The sequence below is a fragment of the Sphaeramia orbicularis genome, chromosome 4, assembly GCF_902148855.1.
Source record: "Sphaeramia orbicularis chromosome 4, fSphaOr1.1, whole genome shotgun sequence".
NCBI lineage: Eukaryota > Metazoa > Chordata > Actinopteri > Kurtiformes > Apogonidae > Sphaeramia > Sphaeramia orbicularis.
In genome coordinates, this window is record NC_043960.1 from 2298706 (window position 1) to 2317232 (window position 18527).

Here is an 18527-nt window from a genome sequence, read left to right on the forward strand (position 1 = left end):
GGAACTAAAACAACTAAACCCATGAATATACAGAGAACAGCTGGAGAACAACTGACCACTGGACTGACCACTGGACTGACCACTGGACTGACCACTGTGCATGAAAGGGTTAGATGATGGATTTGGGCAAAGTTTGTTTGAAGGTTCATTGTCTGTCCGTCTAAATATGCAGTCATTCTGGTCCAACACAACTAACTGTCAAAGCAACGAACTGAAACGACACACATACTGTTGTGGATAATTCAGTTTCTGCATTATGGATTGTTGTGGTTCGATGCTAAAATTAGGGAAATAGTATCGGCTGATTGTGGTATAAGGTTAATGATAAAGGTGTAAAAGCACTGAGGGGTAGGATTAAAGAAGTTTATATTTCTTCCTACTCCTTTTCGACCATGCAAAATTCAGACTTGTATGTGCTTGAAGATAGATCCTGTCCATTTAAATGTTATTTTTTGCTTTGTTTTGTCTTATTTTCTTTGCATGTTCGAAATAAAAAAAAAAAAAAAAAAAAAAAAAACCCAACCTACTCTGCGAAAAAACATTTCAGATGAACCCCATTCAATAGGAACTCCAATCCCAGTGCACATTCGATCCCACCAAGTGGCTCACATGACAAACCAAACCAATCAGGTGATTCGAAGCACTCAGCTGCTTCATATGTCACTCAAGCGTGTCGAACGTCACAAGTCACATGACCAAAGCACGCCTCAGCGCTGTGCTTCCATACATCTGCTTTATGAGCTCCAGCGCATGCAGCGGTGGTTCGCTGTGGGTACGTGTGTGTGTGTGTGTGTGTGTGTGTGTGTGTGTGTGTGTGTGTTCACTCACGGTCCGTGCTCTCCACCTGGCCGTAGTTTCCAGCCTCTATGAAGCTGATGTTTCCAAGGTGGAGGATACCTGCGACGATCTGCAGCACCTGAGCCTGGATGTCCCCTGGGATCCCAATCACATGCATGGCCTCCTGGAAACCAGAGCACAACAGCAGATGAAGACCGACACAGATGTACACCCACTGGAGAACTTTAACTGGAGGACCAATGAGAAACATCCAGGATAAAAGGAGTCCAGATTTACTACGTTTGAGTCTCATTAACCATAAAAACCCAAACATCCACCGTTGACCAAAAGCATCTACTGATCTAAACTGTTTCACCCTCAGTTCAGGGCTGTCAAACTCAGTTCAGTTCAGTTCCACATTCAGCCTATTCTGATCTAAAGTGGACCAGACCAGTAAAAGAATATGAATAATAAGATAAGAACTGATAAATAATGTCAACTCTAATGTTTTCTCTTTGTTTTTGAGTGGAAAAAGTAAAATTGCGTAACGAAAATGTTTACATCTACGAACTGTACTTGAACACAACATGAACAAATATGAACCAGAAAATTCTTAAGAAAAATAAGTACAATTTTAACTTTGTTTATAATTTATACATGTGCATCACAACTTACAGATCACAGTGGATCTACAAATACACAAAACATGTCGTAACAGGCAGAATATTGGTACAATTCCACATAAATCTCTTAAGACGTTTCATATTTTCATATTTGTTTTACACTTAGAGGAAGGTTAGTTTTTTTCATTATTCACAGGTTATTATGGTGGTATTTGACTGGTTCTGACCCACTTTAGACTGATTTGACCTAAAATGATTTTTACCTCTTTTATTGTTAATATCTTCAGTGTAATTTTTGCATTTCACAAATTCACCCTTCGGGCCAGATTGGACCCTTTGGTGGGCCAGTTTTGGCCCCTGGGCCGCATGTTTGACACCTGTGCTGTAAAGCCTGAACCATTAAGTCAACTGACAGAAAATTCCAGTTCTTTGAAACTGGAGTCTTTATTGGTCCTTCTGAACAACCAAAATATTTTTTTTTCAAATATCAATTTCCATGTATGAGTTTCAATTTTGTATCATATTCAATACTTCAGGTCTCAGTCCTCAAATATTATTATTTTTGAACAAACAAAAACATAATAGAACACAAACATGTCTAACACATTGGTAATTCCTTTCCAAAACTGCCAAAGTTCTGCCTCCTTCCTCATTAATGTCAGTCTTGTAGTGTCACTAAAGGCCTCTGGTGAATGAACTCCTCCCCCTGCTGGATTATCTGTGTATTGCGTGTATCTAATTGTATACATCAGGTTTTTCAAGAAAAAAACATCACACTGATCATGTAGAGGGCGTCAAAACTCATGGATCAAATACGATACATTTGGCGTTATAGGGATAATAACTTCTGAATCACCAATCCTATCAATCAATGTAAATAATTGGTGTAAAATACAGTTCTTCATCTTTTCATGGTCATCAGATATGACCCATTTGGACGTTCAGAGGCTCTGTAGTTACCGTGGAAACACTGTCATCTTCTACAACATTGATTCCCCAGTCAAACCCATGGAGTTGGATCAGTGACAGTGAATGGACACACTGGGTTTATGTTCAGTTAATGAGAGATTTGCTGAAAATGTGAGTTTGTCTTCAGTTTTGTCTGCTTCAGATATAATCCACAACTTTAATCTGAGCTTTAATGAACATCTACATGATCAGGAAATTAAATATCCTCCTGTGAACTGGGAAAGTGAACATTTTATCAAATAAAAACAAATTTATTTATATAGCACCAAATCGTAACAAAAGTTATCTCATGACACTTTACACCTAGAGCCGTTTGAAACCTTGCATGAAAATTTTTGAATTTATACAGAGAAACATTTGGTGTTGTGAGTATTTGTGGGTTATTATTATGATAGTGGTCCTGCCCACTTGAAATTGAATTGGTTTGTATGTGGCCCCTGAACTAAAATAATTGTTAATATCTAAGTATAATATTTGCATTTCACAAATACATCCTATGGACTGGACTGGACCCTTTGGTGGGCCAGATTTGGCCCCGAGCCGCATGTTTGACACCCCTGATCCACATGATCAGTACATTAAATACATGAAAATACCAGATTTTCACTGTAAAATGAAGAAATGTGGAGGATAATATTATAATAGATGATGAGAAATCCCTTAAAGATAGTGTAAAAGACAAATAATGTTAAACAAATAATAATAGTAGTAAGTAATAAAACTCTGTAGGCTACAGACATACAGTCACGTAAAAAATGATTAGCCCATCAAAAGTCATCAAAAACAATGGTTCTGCAATCCAGTCCTAACTCCTGTGTGTGTCATGTGACTAAAACAGACAGAAAAGAAAACATGGAATGAATAAAAGCACTGTTTTTGTCAGTACAATGCCATAGATAGTGATGGAAGAGCTGAAATAATTTTTGTTATTATCAAGAAAACATGTTAAATGCATAGATATCAGCTCTGAAATTAAACTACTATGAGCTGTTTTTGTTGTTCTCATTATATTTGTCCAAACAAATGCACCTTTAGTTGGACCAGACATTAACATGAACAAGAAACTGAAGAAAACAAGGGGTGGTCTAATCATTGTTTCCATGTCTGTATGTCCATTAGAGCAGAATGAGCATATATCAGACAGTGCAGATGATTATCAGATGAATGTGTCTGCACAGTTCTGAGGAACATGTACCATAGTCTCGTGGAAGTCTTTGCTGTCGTTGGTTCCGTCTACTTTGTAGGTCCCAGACTGGTTGAGGTAGTAATAATAGTCTGGGGTCATGATGCCCAGGCCCTCCTTCTGCTGAGCACTGGCGCCCTCTATCAGCTGCAAAACACCACTGCATGTTAGTCACTTCAACCCAGAAAGACCAAACAACCACAGGAGACCAAGGCCATGGACTGATCTAAACTGTTTAATACCTGGTCATCCACTAAACCTAGAAATACATGTAAATAACTGGTGTCAAATACAGTTCTTCATCTTTTCATGGTCATCAGATATGACCCATTTGGACGTTCAGAGGCTCTGTAGTTACCATGGAAACACCGTCATCTTCTACAACATAGATGCACCAGTCAAACCCATGGAGTTGGATCAGTGACAGTGGATGGACACACTGGGGTTATGTTCAGTTAATGACAGATTTGCAGATGAAGTCACTCTCTCTTCAGTTTTCTCTATCCACAGTTAGCCGACTGGCACAGCTGAATGCTGGTGACAAAATCTCTTCTGTAAATGTGCAGTCATATGGCTGGTATTTTAAGACAGTGACTCATTCTGAAACCACCTTAAAACTTACCTCAGAATTATGGATTCCATGAAAGTAGGTTCTCTCGATTTGTGTCACTCAGTTGAAAGAGTTTATTCTGACTTCTTCCTTCACATTTCTAGTAATCGCGCATCTTTCAACGAGACATGCAGTGACCTGTCAATCAACTGGGGGTGGAACTGGCACCTGAGGTGGCCAATCAGGTTCCAGAGGTGGACAGCGCTAAGTAGAGCCCTGGCTCTGGAGTGAAGTTCACAATGTTTTTTGATGTGGACCAAGGTTATTATCGTTAACGAAAACTAATGAAATAACGAAAACTAGAATTGTAAAAACATTTTCGTTAACAGAAATAAATAAAAACTAGAATTAAAAGAAAAAATATAACTAACTGAAACTGTATTGTGTGTTTACAAAACTAACTAAAACAGATAAAAATGATGGATAAAATTCCCTTTGTTTTCGTCTTTGTCAATGTCAGATTGATATGAAAGCGATTTATTTCGCTCTAGCTATTTTAGCTAGCGGCACCATACGACACTTTTTGCTCCGTCACTTGTGTTCACTGTGGTTTCCAGTCCTCTTCTGGTCCCCACTCTACCTGGAAACATGGAGACTAAAGCAGCAGAGTCCTGTCTGGGATTGATTTGAATACGACCACAGAGAAGAAGAGAAAAGAGACCACTGAACTACAACTGAACTACAACTGAACTACAACTGAACTACAACTAAACTACAACTGAACTACAACTAAACTACAACTGAACTACAACTAAACTACAACTGAACTACAACTGAACTACAACTGAACTACAACTGAACTACAACTAAACTACAACTGAACTACAACTAAACTACAACTGAACTACAACTGAACTACAACTGAACTACAACTGAACTACAACTAAAACTAAAACTAATTTTTTTCATTTGGAAAAAAATGAAAACTAATAAAAACTATCAAACCTGCTCTAAAAAGTAATTAAAATGAAGTGAATTACAGAAAAAAGTAAAAACTAAATAAAACTAAACTAGAATGAAAAATCCAAAATTATTGGAACCTGGATGTGGAGTAGGAGAAAGTATGGTTATTACCTGGGAAGTTCTTCATCTTGAATAAGGTCTGAGGGGCATGTCTGAAACTGTCACTCAGGTATTATCCAGTTAATTCAGCACTGATTAAATATAAGATCAGTGTCGACCCCCTTTGTTCATTTTGTCACAATGCAGATGAAACATTAGCTCATCTGTTTTGGGAATTCAGTCAGTTTTTTGGTGTGATATCAGTCTGTTTTTAAAACTGCATATTACCCTCAACTTCAAAACTGAATAGATTTTATTTGGTTTCTTTATTAACGATCTGCCTGTTAAGAAACTGTTTGGATGAAAATTTCAGGAAATGTTGATACTGGCACAAGGAACAAATGATTAAAATTTGATGATGATTGGGGGGGGGGGGCACTGATCTGCCTTGGCGGAGGTCTGCGCTCTCCGAGTGCTTTTCTAGTTCATTATAGTTTAGTTTTATTTAGTTTTGACTTTTTTTTCTGTAATTCTGTTAGCTTTAATTCATTTTTAGAGCAGGTTTGATAGTTTTTATTAGTTTTCTTTTTTTTTTCTGAATGCTTAGTTTTAGTTTAGGGTTACAGGGTTACAGTTTAGGTTTAGGGGTGACAGGACTCTGCTGCTTTCTCCCAACTTTAGTCTCCATGTTTCCAGGTAGAGTGGGGACCAGAAGACGACTGGAAACCACAAGTGAACACAAGTGACGGAGCAAAAAGTGTCGTATGGTGACACTAGCTAAAATAGCTAGAGCGAAATAAATTGCTTTCATATCAGTCCAACGTTGACAAAGATGAAAACGAAGGGAATTTTATCCATAATTTTTATCTGTTTTCGTTAGTTTTGTAAACACACAATACAGTTTCAGTTAATTATCGTTTTTTTTTCTTTTAATTATAGTTTTTACTTATTTCAGTTAATGAAAATGTTTTTTCAATTCTAGTTTTGGTCATTTCATTAGTTTCCGTTAACGATAGTAACCCTGCTCCATACACGGTCATACATCCTGGACTACACCACTGCCTGGACATGAGTGAATGAAGTGCTCACAGAGTGTATTGTAGGGCTGACAGATTTCCACAGGTGTTTGTTGTTTGTGCTGCTGCAGTTTGTCACCTGATAATAAATGTGGAAGTTCCTCTCGTTCTCATTCTGGCTCACCACCCTCGATTTCTCCAGCAGAAAGTTTGAGATTTTGCCGCCGTCTGGTTCTCCTCCTCTGCTGAACTGAATCTCAAAGTATTTACCCTGAAAAAACACAAAAAACCCACAAACATCAACAACTTACATACTCATAGAAGGTACATGGATTAAAAAGTGTAAGTTGCATCTGCTATAAATAAGAGCAAAAAATACTTCTGTTGTGTCAGTAAGGGGAAGGAAACATTTCTTTGCAGTCTGTTGAGTAAAGCTGCATGTAAGTATGTGGTTTCCAGGTGTGAAATTAGAACAACAAGACCCTGCTGATGGGAAACGACGTGGTGAAATATGAATATATGCTATGTGTGCATGCAACCCACAGCATTAACGATAACATGGGGCTTTTATGCTGCACTGAAACACGGAACCTTTCACTAAACATGTTTTTTTGGGTTTTTTTTTATCCTATCATACATGTATACTCATTGGTTACACTTTTTTTTAAAAATTTTTTTAATTAAATGAGTGATGCTTTAAGATTGAGATTTGTGATTTGGAAACACCAACACAAACCTTCCTCAAGAAATGGACAAATGTATTTTATAGTGAAGCTTTTTTCTCTTGTAAAGTCAAATAAAATAGTCATTATTTGAGTAAATGAATCAGACTCGTTCATTTGTTTCATGGTGCATGTTTTGGGCATTAAATACAAAGCATTTCAGGTATTTATTTAACAAAAAGACAATAAAAAATGCAGTAAAAATTACACTAATTGTTATAAGAAGTTAGCGTATCATCAGTGTCACTTTGTTACCATTGGACTAGAGGCATTTTCTGTTAAAAAACATTTTTAGAAGTGGTGAGAAATTACTATAAATGTTCATGTCAGTAATATATATATTTTCATTTTATTTCATACAAGAAATGTTCGAATCACACATTTACATTTAAGGGCATGATTTTAGTCAGAAATCAGAGTGACTTTAAAGAAGAAATAATAATAATAATAATAATAATAATAATAATAATAATAATAATAATAATAATAATAATTATAATAATAATAATAATAATAATAATAATAATAATAATAATAATAACAATAACAATAATAATAATAATAATAATAATAATAATAATAATAATAATAATAATAACAATAACAATAATAATAATAATAATAATAATAATAATAATAATAATAATTATAATAATAATAATAATAATAATAATAATAATAATAACAATAACAATAATAATAATAATAATAATAATAATAATTATAATAATAATAATAATAATAATAATAATAATAACAATAACAATAATAATAATAATAATAATAATAATAATAATAATAATAATAATAATAATGCTCTGTGTAATGTATATGCTCTGTTTATACGTTTCTTTGCAATACTTCATTTTACTTTTTCTTTTTTTCTTTTTAATTTAGTTTATTTTGAATATGCAATAAAAAGTAATCTTACTTAGTCCGTAGAAATAAACAGATTGTAAGAAATCATGGGAACCCCCCCCCAAAAAAACAAAAATGAAACTTGTACATATACATGAAGCAGAGTATGACTTCATTTGCACATTCGAAACAGAGTGAGAGGAAGTGTAACTTATTTAATCCCACCCCTTCTCAATATTAGAACTGTCTTTATTCTATTTATAATGTGACTGGCTGTTGGTGTTGTTGCTTTAATCAAGTTACATAAAAAACATCTGAAATTACTATGAAAAAGTATACTTCATGTTCAAAGTCTGGTTTCTAAATTCCTGGTGTCTGCAGTGATACTGTATCGTTTACTTCCTGAAAAACAACCATATCTCCAGTTACCGAGTGGAGCTCAGGTTCAGTCAGGTTTTAACATTTTATTCAAGTAGAGGTCCGTTCAGAGAACATACAAACAAAACCACAAACAAAACCACAAATGATGACGTGTGTTGGTGTCAGTTTAACCTGAGGTGGATCTGAGTGAATGGAGTCTTCATGGGAGCGAGTATTTACTGAAAAATGTGGGTTCCAGAACAACCACATGACTGATCTGATGATCTATAACATCAGATCTTAATAACAGACTGTAAATTATGACATCTTATTAGATCTTAGATAGGAGTGTCAAACATGCGCTTCGTGGGATGAATTTGTGAAATACAAAATTACACTGAGGATATTATTAACAGTTAATGGTGTCACATCATTTTAGTCCAGGTTCCACATTCAGACACATATGATCTAACGTGGGTCAGACCTATAAAATACCACCATAACAACCTATATATAATGGAAACTGTCAATTTGTCTCTGTTCCAGTGTAAAAAAAAAGTAGAATTACACAAAAATGTTTACATTTACAGACTAACCTTTTACAAAAAATGTGAATATCTGAAATGTCTTAAGAGAAGAATGTGGAATTTCAACAATATTCTCCCTGTTATTCAAAGTTTGGTGTATTTGTAGATCCACTGTGATCTGTACGTAGTGATGCACATGTATAAATGATAAACTGAGGTGGAATATCGTTAACATTGCACTTATATTACTAAAGAATTTTCAGCTTGTTCATATTTGTTCATGTTATGTTCAAGTACAGTTCATGGAGATAAACATTTTCATTACACAATTTACTTTTTTCACGCAAAAGTTCTTATTCTATTATTTATATTATTTTACTGGTGCAGCCCACTTTAGATCACGTTAGGCTGTACGTGGCCCCTGTGGCCGCCCACCCTTCTCTGGAAAAAGAACTGTGGTACCTGCTGAACTGCAGAAAAGGGGGGGTACCAGGTGGGTACTCTCAGGGACGTGCACAGGATTATAGAGGGGCAGGGGCTCAAAGTCACAAAAGGCCGTTATGTGTGCACCAAATTTTTTTCATGCCTTAATAACACGATATGTGGCTGAATGTCAAATGAATAAAGTAGCCATAGATAACAACAACAGCATAGTAGTGTATAATGTGTAGCTGTGAGGGATGCAGTTGCTGTTTCTCTTGTGTCAACAAATTATTGTCAGAATGTATCATAATACTGAGGTCTGGAGGACATGCGATTCAGCTGCAGTTCTAAAAAGCAATAAAACATTGGCTTATTATCAGGCTAGATACTGTTGAAGATAAGCCCCGCCCCTCAGTGAGAGACAAACCGTGGTGTTGTTTATACAGCCGTTTTCTTTTACATTCCTATGCAGAACAGGAATTTATTTATTTTTAGAAGTAAAAAGGGCACTTTTTCTACAAGGCAAAAAGGGCAGGGGCTCAAGCCCCCTTTGGGCCCTATGTGTGCACATGCCTGGGTACTCTAGGATCAGATGTTCTGCAGTCAAAGCCCTGAGTGCACGTCTGTGAAATCAGACTAGGACAGAAAGAAATCTGCAAAAACCTGGGATTGGACCCATTTTCCAGTGTCAAATGACCTTAACCTTGTCTAAAATCATGTGACCTTTGACCTGTACAGGATTTAAGACCTTCATAAATGACAGTAGCATCCCCCAAAACCTCTAATATGACATTTGCATGAGCAGATATGGCAGAACTAACCCACAAATGCAGGATTTTACACTGAAAATGGGTTTTCTGCACTGGGCTGACGGGCACCCTGAAGATGGAGGAGGGGGGGGTCTAAAATTTTATGGATTGGGCTGAAATTCTTTTTGGGAGTTACTAATATACAACAGATTAACTCAGGGGTGTCAAACATGTGGCCCAGGGGCCAAATGTGGCCCGCCAGAGGGTCCAATCCTGTGGGATCAATCTGCAAAGTGCAAAAATGACTCTGAAGATAAAAACAATCTGGGATGTTCAGGTTCCACAGACAGACCCATGTGAGCTCAACTAACATTATAACAGCATCATAACCTATAAATAATGACTCCAAATGTTCTTAGTTTAATGTGAAAAACATGATTTTACATTATATCTATAAAAAACATAAGGACAACTCCAAATTTTTCTCTCTGTTTTAGTGTAAAAACTTACATTAATTGATGGAAATATTAACATTTACAAACTATCCTTTAACAATAAAATGTGAAAAACCTGAAATTTTGAAAGTGAAATTTTAACATTATTCTTCCTGTTGTTAAACATTTTTTGCCTTTTGTAGATCCAGTCTGTAATATGCATATGTATAAATAGTAAGTTGAGGTGTAATATTGTTAAAATTGCACTTATTTTTCACAAGAAATTTCTTTTTTTTTTCAGGTTATTCACATCATTTTTATTTGGATAGTTTACAAATGTACATATTTTTATAATTTAATTTTGATTGCACTAAAACAAAGGGAAAACTTTGGAGTCATCATTATTTACAGGTTATTATTCTGTTGTGTTTGTGGTCCGGCCCACTGCAGATCAGTCTGGGCTGAATGTGGACCCTGAAAGAACATGAGTTTGACTCCCTGGGTTAACTGGTCAAATTCAGAGCTGGATCAGAAAAGAAGTCCCAGAAATGAGACGCCCTGTGTTAGATGAGTGGATGGTGGCTGTCTGGGCCTTTGAATGCATTTCCTGCTCCTGTTCTAATCTGACTCCATGTGTAAAACAAAGTGAAGGTGACACTCACAAATCGACTGGAGTTGTTGTTGCGGACGGTCTTGGCGTTTCCGAAGGCCTCCAGCAGAGGGTTGGACTGGAGGATGATGTCCTTCACATGCTGCCACACACACACACACACACACACACACACACGCACATACACATACACATACACATACACAACTGTGAGGCGGAACAACAGCAGCACTCACCACAGACTGGACGAGTGTTAGTGTTTAGAGTCAAATAAAAACCTGAACTTTGGATCCTCCTCCAGACACTTTGGAAATGTAGCCCATGATGTATTTGGCAGCAACCGTTTTTCCAGCTCCACTTTCACCACTGGACGGCAGCATAGAATAGAATAGAATAGAATAGAATAGAATAGAATAGAATAGAATAGAATAGAATAGAACAACCTTTTTTGTCATTGTGTGTACAGTGAAATTCGGAGTACTACTCCAGTCAGTGCTACAATATTAATAAAAGAAAACGACATTTTAGAAAATAAGATTAAAGCAAATGGGAATTTACAAAAACTAAAAATAAGATAAGACAATAGAATATAACATTTTACAAAAGTAAAGTAAGAATAGAGCTAAAAGTACAATAATAATAAAAAATAGACATTAAATGTGAAAAGACAAAATATTAACAATATTAACAATATGTGTATCTATGAAATATGTTTATATCTGTGAAACCAATTTATATTTATTTATGAAAACAATATATATGTATATATATATATATATATATATATATATATATATATATACATGTATGTATGAAACAATATGTAAATCTATGAAACAGAATATATATATATATATATATATATATATATATATATATATATATATATATATATATATATATATATATATATATATATATGCATGAAGTCAAGTCTCTAAAAATAGTGCATTTCTGTGGATAAATCTTGAATAAATATTGTGTGATTATTGCAGAGGACAAAGGGTGAGTGACATGAATCTGAAGCTGTGACATCCTGAAGCAGCTGTGGGCGGATACCTGATGATGACGCACTGGTTCTCCCCGTCGATCATCATGTTTCTGTACATGTTATCAGTCAGGGCGTAGATGTGGGGGGGGTTCTCGTACTGGGCCTGCGGACACAAACAGACGTCCAGTGGCTTCAGCTGGACTCAGTCTGAAACAGGGACAGAGTGATGAAGTCTTGGACTCACCGCTCCCTGGTACAGCTCGATCTCTCTGTCGGTGAAGTAGGGCATCTGTTTGAAAGGGTTCACCGAAATGAGCACAGGACCGATGTACGTCTGAACCATGGAGTTAAGGACCAATACATGAACGTCTGTGGGGACTGAGAAAGCTGGGAATCAAACAGGTTTCACATCTGACAGATCAGGTCATGCTCCCATTTTGGACTTTTGACACTTGGACTGTTTACACTGGTTACACTGTTTACACTGGTTACACTGGTTACGCTGTTTACACCGTTTACTCTATTTACACTGGTTACACTGTTTACACTGTTTACACTGTTTACACTATTTACACTGTTTACACTGTTTACACTGGTTACGCTGTTTACACCGTTTACTCTATTTACACTGTTTACACTGGTTACACTGTTTACACTGGTTACGCTGTTTACACCGTTTACTCTATTTACACTGTTTACACTGGTTACACTGTTTACACTATTTACACTGTTTACACTGTTTACACTGTTTACACTATTTACACTATTTACACTGTTTACACTGTTTACACTGGTTACGCTGTTTACACTGTTTACACTGTTTACACTATTTACACTGTTTACACTGGTTACACTGGTTACGCTGTTTACACCGTTTACTCTATTTACACTGGTTACACTGTTTACACTGTTTACACTGTTTACACTATTTACACTGTTTACACTGTTTACACTGGTTACGCTGTTTACACTGTTTACACTGTTTACACTATTTACACTGTTTACACTGGTTACACTGGTTACGCTGTTTACACCGTTTACTCTATTTACACTGGTTACACTGTTTACACTGTTTACACTGTTTACACTATTTACACTGTTTACACTGTTTACACTGGTTACGCTGTTTACACCGTTTACTCTATTTACACTGTTTACACTGGTTACACTGTTTACACTGGTTACGCTGTTTACACCGTTTACTCTATTTACACTGTTTACACTGGTTACACTGTTTACACTGTTTACACTATTTACACTGTTTACACTGTTTACACTGGTTACGCTGTTTACACCGTTTACTCTATTTACACTGTTTACACTGGTTACACTGGTTACACTGTTTACACTGGTTACGCTGTTTACACCGTTTACTCTATTTACACTGTTTACACTGGTTACACTGTTTACACTGTTTACACTGGTTACACTGGTTACACTGTTCACACTATTTACACTATTTACTCTATTTACACTGTTTACACTGGTTACGCTGTTTACACCGTTTACTCTATTTACACTGTTTACACTGGTTACACTGTTTACACTATTTACACTATTTACACTATTTACTCTATTTACACTGTTTACACTGGTTACGCTGTTTACACCGTTTACTCTATTTACACTGTTTACACTGGTTACACTGTTTACACTGGTTACACTGTTCACACTGGTACATGTATGTAAGTAAAGTAAGTACATAATATTTACAGAGCACTTTTCACAGACAGTCACAAAGTGCTTTACAGTGCAAAATACAATTAAATACCATTTAAAAATACAATCAAACACAGATGCTCCCACTGTCAGCTTCAGACCAGCCCCCACCCTTAATGATAAACTGGTGAATCGTCATCTCACTACAGCTCCCCCAAAAACACGGCTGAGTACGGCAACAGGAAATCACAAATGTGGCAAATGCACTCATTGTGATACTAGGATCAATGCCCTTCATTTCACAGACGTCACTTCAGGTTGCAGATATGATATTAAATTATTCATAAATGACAACAGTACGTCTGTTGTGTTCACACTGGAATGCCCATGGGACCGGTTTTACACCGGAAGAACCAAACACAAACTGAAGGTACGATGAGCTGAGCATAAACATGCCATCAGGTCAGGTGACCCCCAGTGTCCTACAGCTGTACAATACAAGCAGACCAACCACAGCAGATGTCATAGTTTGAACATGTGGGGCATGGAACACAGCCAGCCCAGTGAGGGGAGGACACAGGTTCATACTCTACATATACACTCTGCATATACACTCTACATATACACTCTGCATATACACTCTACATATACACTCTGCATATATACTCTACATATACACTCTGCATATACACTCTGCATATATACTCTGCATATACACTCTACATATACACTCTGCATATATACTCTACATATACACTCTGCATATACACTCTACATATACACTCTACATATATACTCTACATATACACTCTGCATATACACTCTGCATATACACTCTGCATATATACTCTACATATACACTCTGCATATATACTCTACATATACACTCTACATATACACTCTGCATATATACTCTACATATACACTCTACATATACACTCTGCATATATACTCTACATATATACTCTACATATACACTCTACATATACACTCTGCATATACACTCTGCATATATACTCTACATATACACTCTGCATATATACTCTACATATACACTCTGCATATATACTCTACATATACACTCTACATATACACTCTGCATATATACTCTACATATACACTCTACATATACACTCTGCATATATACTCTACATATATACTCTACATATACACTCTACATATACACTCTACATATATACTCTACATATACACTCTGCATATACACTCTGCATATACACTCTGCATATATACTCTACATATACACTCTGCATATATACTCTACATATACACTCTACATATACACTCTGCATATATACTCTACATATACACTCTACATATACACTCTGCATATATACTCTACATATATACTCTACATATACACTCTACATATACACTCTGCATATACACTCTGCATATATACTCTACATATACACTCTGCATATACACTCTGCATATATACTCTACATATACACTCTACATATACACTCTGCATATATACTCTACATATACACTCTGCATATATACTCTGCATATACACTCTGCATATACACTCTGCATATATACTCTACATATACACTCTACATATACACTCTGCATATATACTCTACATATATACTCTACATATACACTCTACATATACACTCTGCATATACACTCTGCATATATACTCTACATATACACTCTGCATATACACTCTGCATATATACTCTACATATACACTCTACATATACACTCTGCATATATACTCTACATATACACTCTGCATATATACTCTGCATATACACTCTGCATATACACTCTGCATATATACTCTACATATACACTCTACATATACACTCTGCATATATACTCTACATATACACTCTGCATATATACTCTACATATACACTCTGCATATATACTCTGCATATACACTCTACATATACACTCTGCATATATACTCTACATATATACTCTACATATATACTCTACATATACACTCTGCATATACACTCTGCATATATACTCTGAAAACGACCCAACAGCCAGGCCTGAGGGGGAACTCCACTTCTCCCCTTTCCTCGGACTTCAGTGGGATCCAGCCCACTTGGCTTATCTGTGCCCCCCCCCCCCCCCCCCCCCCCCCCCCCCCTTCGGCTTCCTGACTTAAAAACCTTTATTGTCTATCTGTTTATTTCTGATGGTTTATTTAATGTGCAGATTTAAAGGGCTTGAAATGTCTTATTGTTGTTTGCTTATATACCATGTACTGCTGTGTTTTTTTGTCTGCTTACATTTTTAATTCTGCAGTCTTTGTCTTTAATCATATTATTTTTGGTAAAAGGAAAAATAGCAAACTAGTTAAAATTAGAATTAAGGAAAGTGAAATTGAAAGAGTGTCTGCAACAAAATGTTTAGGCATTATAAGTGATGACCAGTTAAAGTGGAAAACGCATGTAAACTGACTGAGATCCAAAAGAAAGAATGTTTGTGATAAAGAAGGAGGTGGATGTGTGAGGGAATGAAAGGACGGATGTTGATATGAGTGATGCATATTTGATTTTTATGTTTTGTTTTTATTATATATTTATATTTTATAGTTATTAATACTATTTATTACTACTGCTATTTTATGAGTCCATATCCTGATAGTGCACCTGAATTTCATTGTACATTCTGTATAATGACAATAAAGTATCTTATCTTATCTTATCTTATCTTATCTTAAATAGCCAAAAGTATTGCTATAATGTATAAAACCAAAAACCTTCTAAATCAGAAATCTCTCCATATATTGTACTATTGTCCTGTTCTTCCATATCTGAACTACTGTGCAGTCATATGGGGTAACAACTATAATTCAAATATTAATTCTATATTCGTATTTCAAAAAAAGGCAATTGGACTTGTCAGTCAGTCACAGTACTGAGCTCCAACAAATCCACTATTTATCAAATTAAATGCTCTTAAACTACACGATCTGGTCGACCTTAATACTCTTATTCTAATGTCTAAAGCTCATGAACATATGCTCCTCTACAGTCTACAGGAGATGTTTGAGCCCAGGCAAAGGAATTAGAATGTAAAGGGAACTGAAATCTAATAATTTTGATTTTAATTTTAATTTTTTTTAATACTTCCCCTTGGAAATCAAATCTGTGTGTTTTTAATCTAATTCTCAGAATTGATCAGGCTTTTTAAAGAAACATTTTACATTAAAACCTGTTTGTGCAGTGAATGTAAAACCAAAGCTATTGTTAAACCAACACCAACGTTCAGTCAGTTTTCATTTGTTTCTTCTGACTTACTCACTGCTGTTGTGTTTCAGTTCCGATTTATTTTCGGGCCGTATATTTTTATGGTTCACTTACTGAGAGGGATGTAAATAAAGTCTATAAACAGCTCAGACTTTGTCCTGTGGTGACAACACAGCCGTCACCAGTAACACTTCTGGATTAAAAGCTGACAGTGCTGATTTACAGGTGATGAGTAGTACGTATTAAACCTTCAAAATTAGCCAAATAAATATGAAGGTATTGTTATTTTTACATTTATAGACTATTTTTGCTGGGAAAATGCCCCATGAATTCATGAATTACAACATCTATCATTTTTTGAGTCCTTTTGTGTTCTTCCCCTTCTTTCTTTCCCCTCATGTCCTGTCATCCCTCTGCTATGAAATATTTAACCCATAAAGTGTCAGTTCCCAAATTAATTTTTCTCTATTTTTAACCTTTCTTAACTGATTTATCACCATTTATTCTCATATAACGCTCTGTATTTAGTGTTTTTAAGTATAAACCAGGTATTGTCCTGTATTGAATTTACTGATCATGTATCTGCTCATAAAAGCTCTGAAAAAATGCTGTCCATTGCAAAGGACATTCCATTAAAATATTTACAACTAACTAACTAACTAACTAACTAACTAACTAACTAACTAACTAACTAACTAACTAACTAACTAACTAAATAAATAAATAATTCTAAAAATGTATCTGAAAAAAACTGTTCAATTATGCAGTTTCCAATCAAGACAATTGATGTAAAACAGCAAAAACTCTCACTTTCCTGGGTCACAGGGGGATATTTAATTCACTGATCATGTAGATCAGAGGTGTCAAACTCATTTTAGTTCAGTTCCACATTCAGCCCAATTTGATCTCCAGTGGGCCGGACCGGTAAAATAATAACCGTAAAAAAAGTAAAATTATATTATGATCAGGTTTACATCTACAAAGTTTCCTTAAAAATTCTAAATAACATGAACAACTTGAATTGCCTTAAGAAAAACAAGTGCAATTTTAACAATATTCTGCCTCAGTTTATCAGTTTATCATTTACACATGTGCATTACAATCGCAAAAAATATTTAGTAACAGGCAGAATATCGGTGAAATTGCATTCAGTTTTCTTAAGACATTTCCGTTTGTTCATATTTGTTCAGGTTATTCACATTTTTTGTAAAAGTATAGTTTGGTAATGTAAACATTTTCATGTAAGACAAAATTTGGGGTTGTCATTTATAGGTTATTATGATAATATTTTACTGGTCTGACCCACTTGAAATCTAACTGGTCTGTATGTATATCTATGTGGAAACTGAATTAAAATGATTTTGACACCATTGATTGTTCATATCTTCAGTGTAATTTTTGCATTTCACAAATTCATCCTGCGGGCCGGATTTGGCCCCCGGACCGCATGTTTGACACCTGTGATGTAGATGTTCATTAAAGCTCAGATTAAAGTTGAGGATTATATCTGAAACAGACAAAACTGAAGAAAACAGAACTTTTTTTAGTAGAATCTCTCATTAACTGAACATAAACCCAGTGTGTCCATCCACTGTCATTGATCCAACTCCATGGGTTTTACTGGTGAATGTATGTTGTAGAAGATGACGGTGTTTCCATGGTAACTACAGAGCCTCTGAACGTCCAAATATGGTCATATCTGATGACCATGAAAAGATGACAAACTGTATTTTACACCAATTACACTGGGTTACAAAAAAATGTTTTTGCAACTTGTT

General features: G+C 35.4%; 1 protein-coding gene across 1 annotated transcript in view; it reads right to left on the bottom strand.

Annotated features, from left to right (window-relative positions):
* The window catches only part of myo1f (myosin IF), a 65284-nt gene that overhangs the window by 31058 nt on the left and 15699 nt on the right, over nucleotides 1-18527 (bottom strand). The window contains exons 4-10 of the mRNA XM_030133142.1: nucleotides 12099-12188; nucleotides 11923-12017; nucleotides 11142-11229; nucleotides 10916-11005; nucleotides 6320-6451; nucleotides 3565-3699; nucleotides 829-961 (exon numbers count right to left, since the gene is read on the bottom strand). Of these exons, the coding sequence (XP_029989002.1) occupies nucleotides 829-961; nucleotides 3565-3699; nucleotides 6320-6451; nucleotides 10916-11005; nucleotides 11142-11229; nucleotides 11923-12017; nucleotides 12099-12188 (763 nt within the window). The remainder of the gene's footprint in view (nucleotides 1-828; nucleotides 962-3564; nucleotides 3700-6319; nucleotides 6452-10915; nucleotides 11006-11141; nucleotides 11230-11922; nucleotides 12018-12098; nucleotides 12189-18527) is intronic.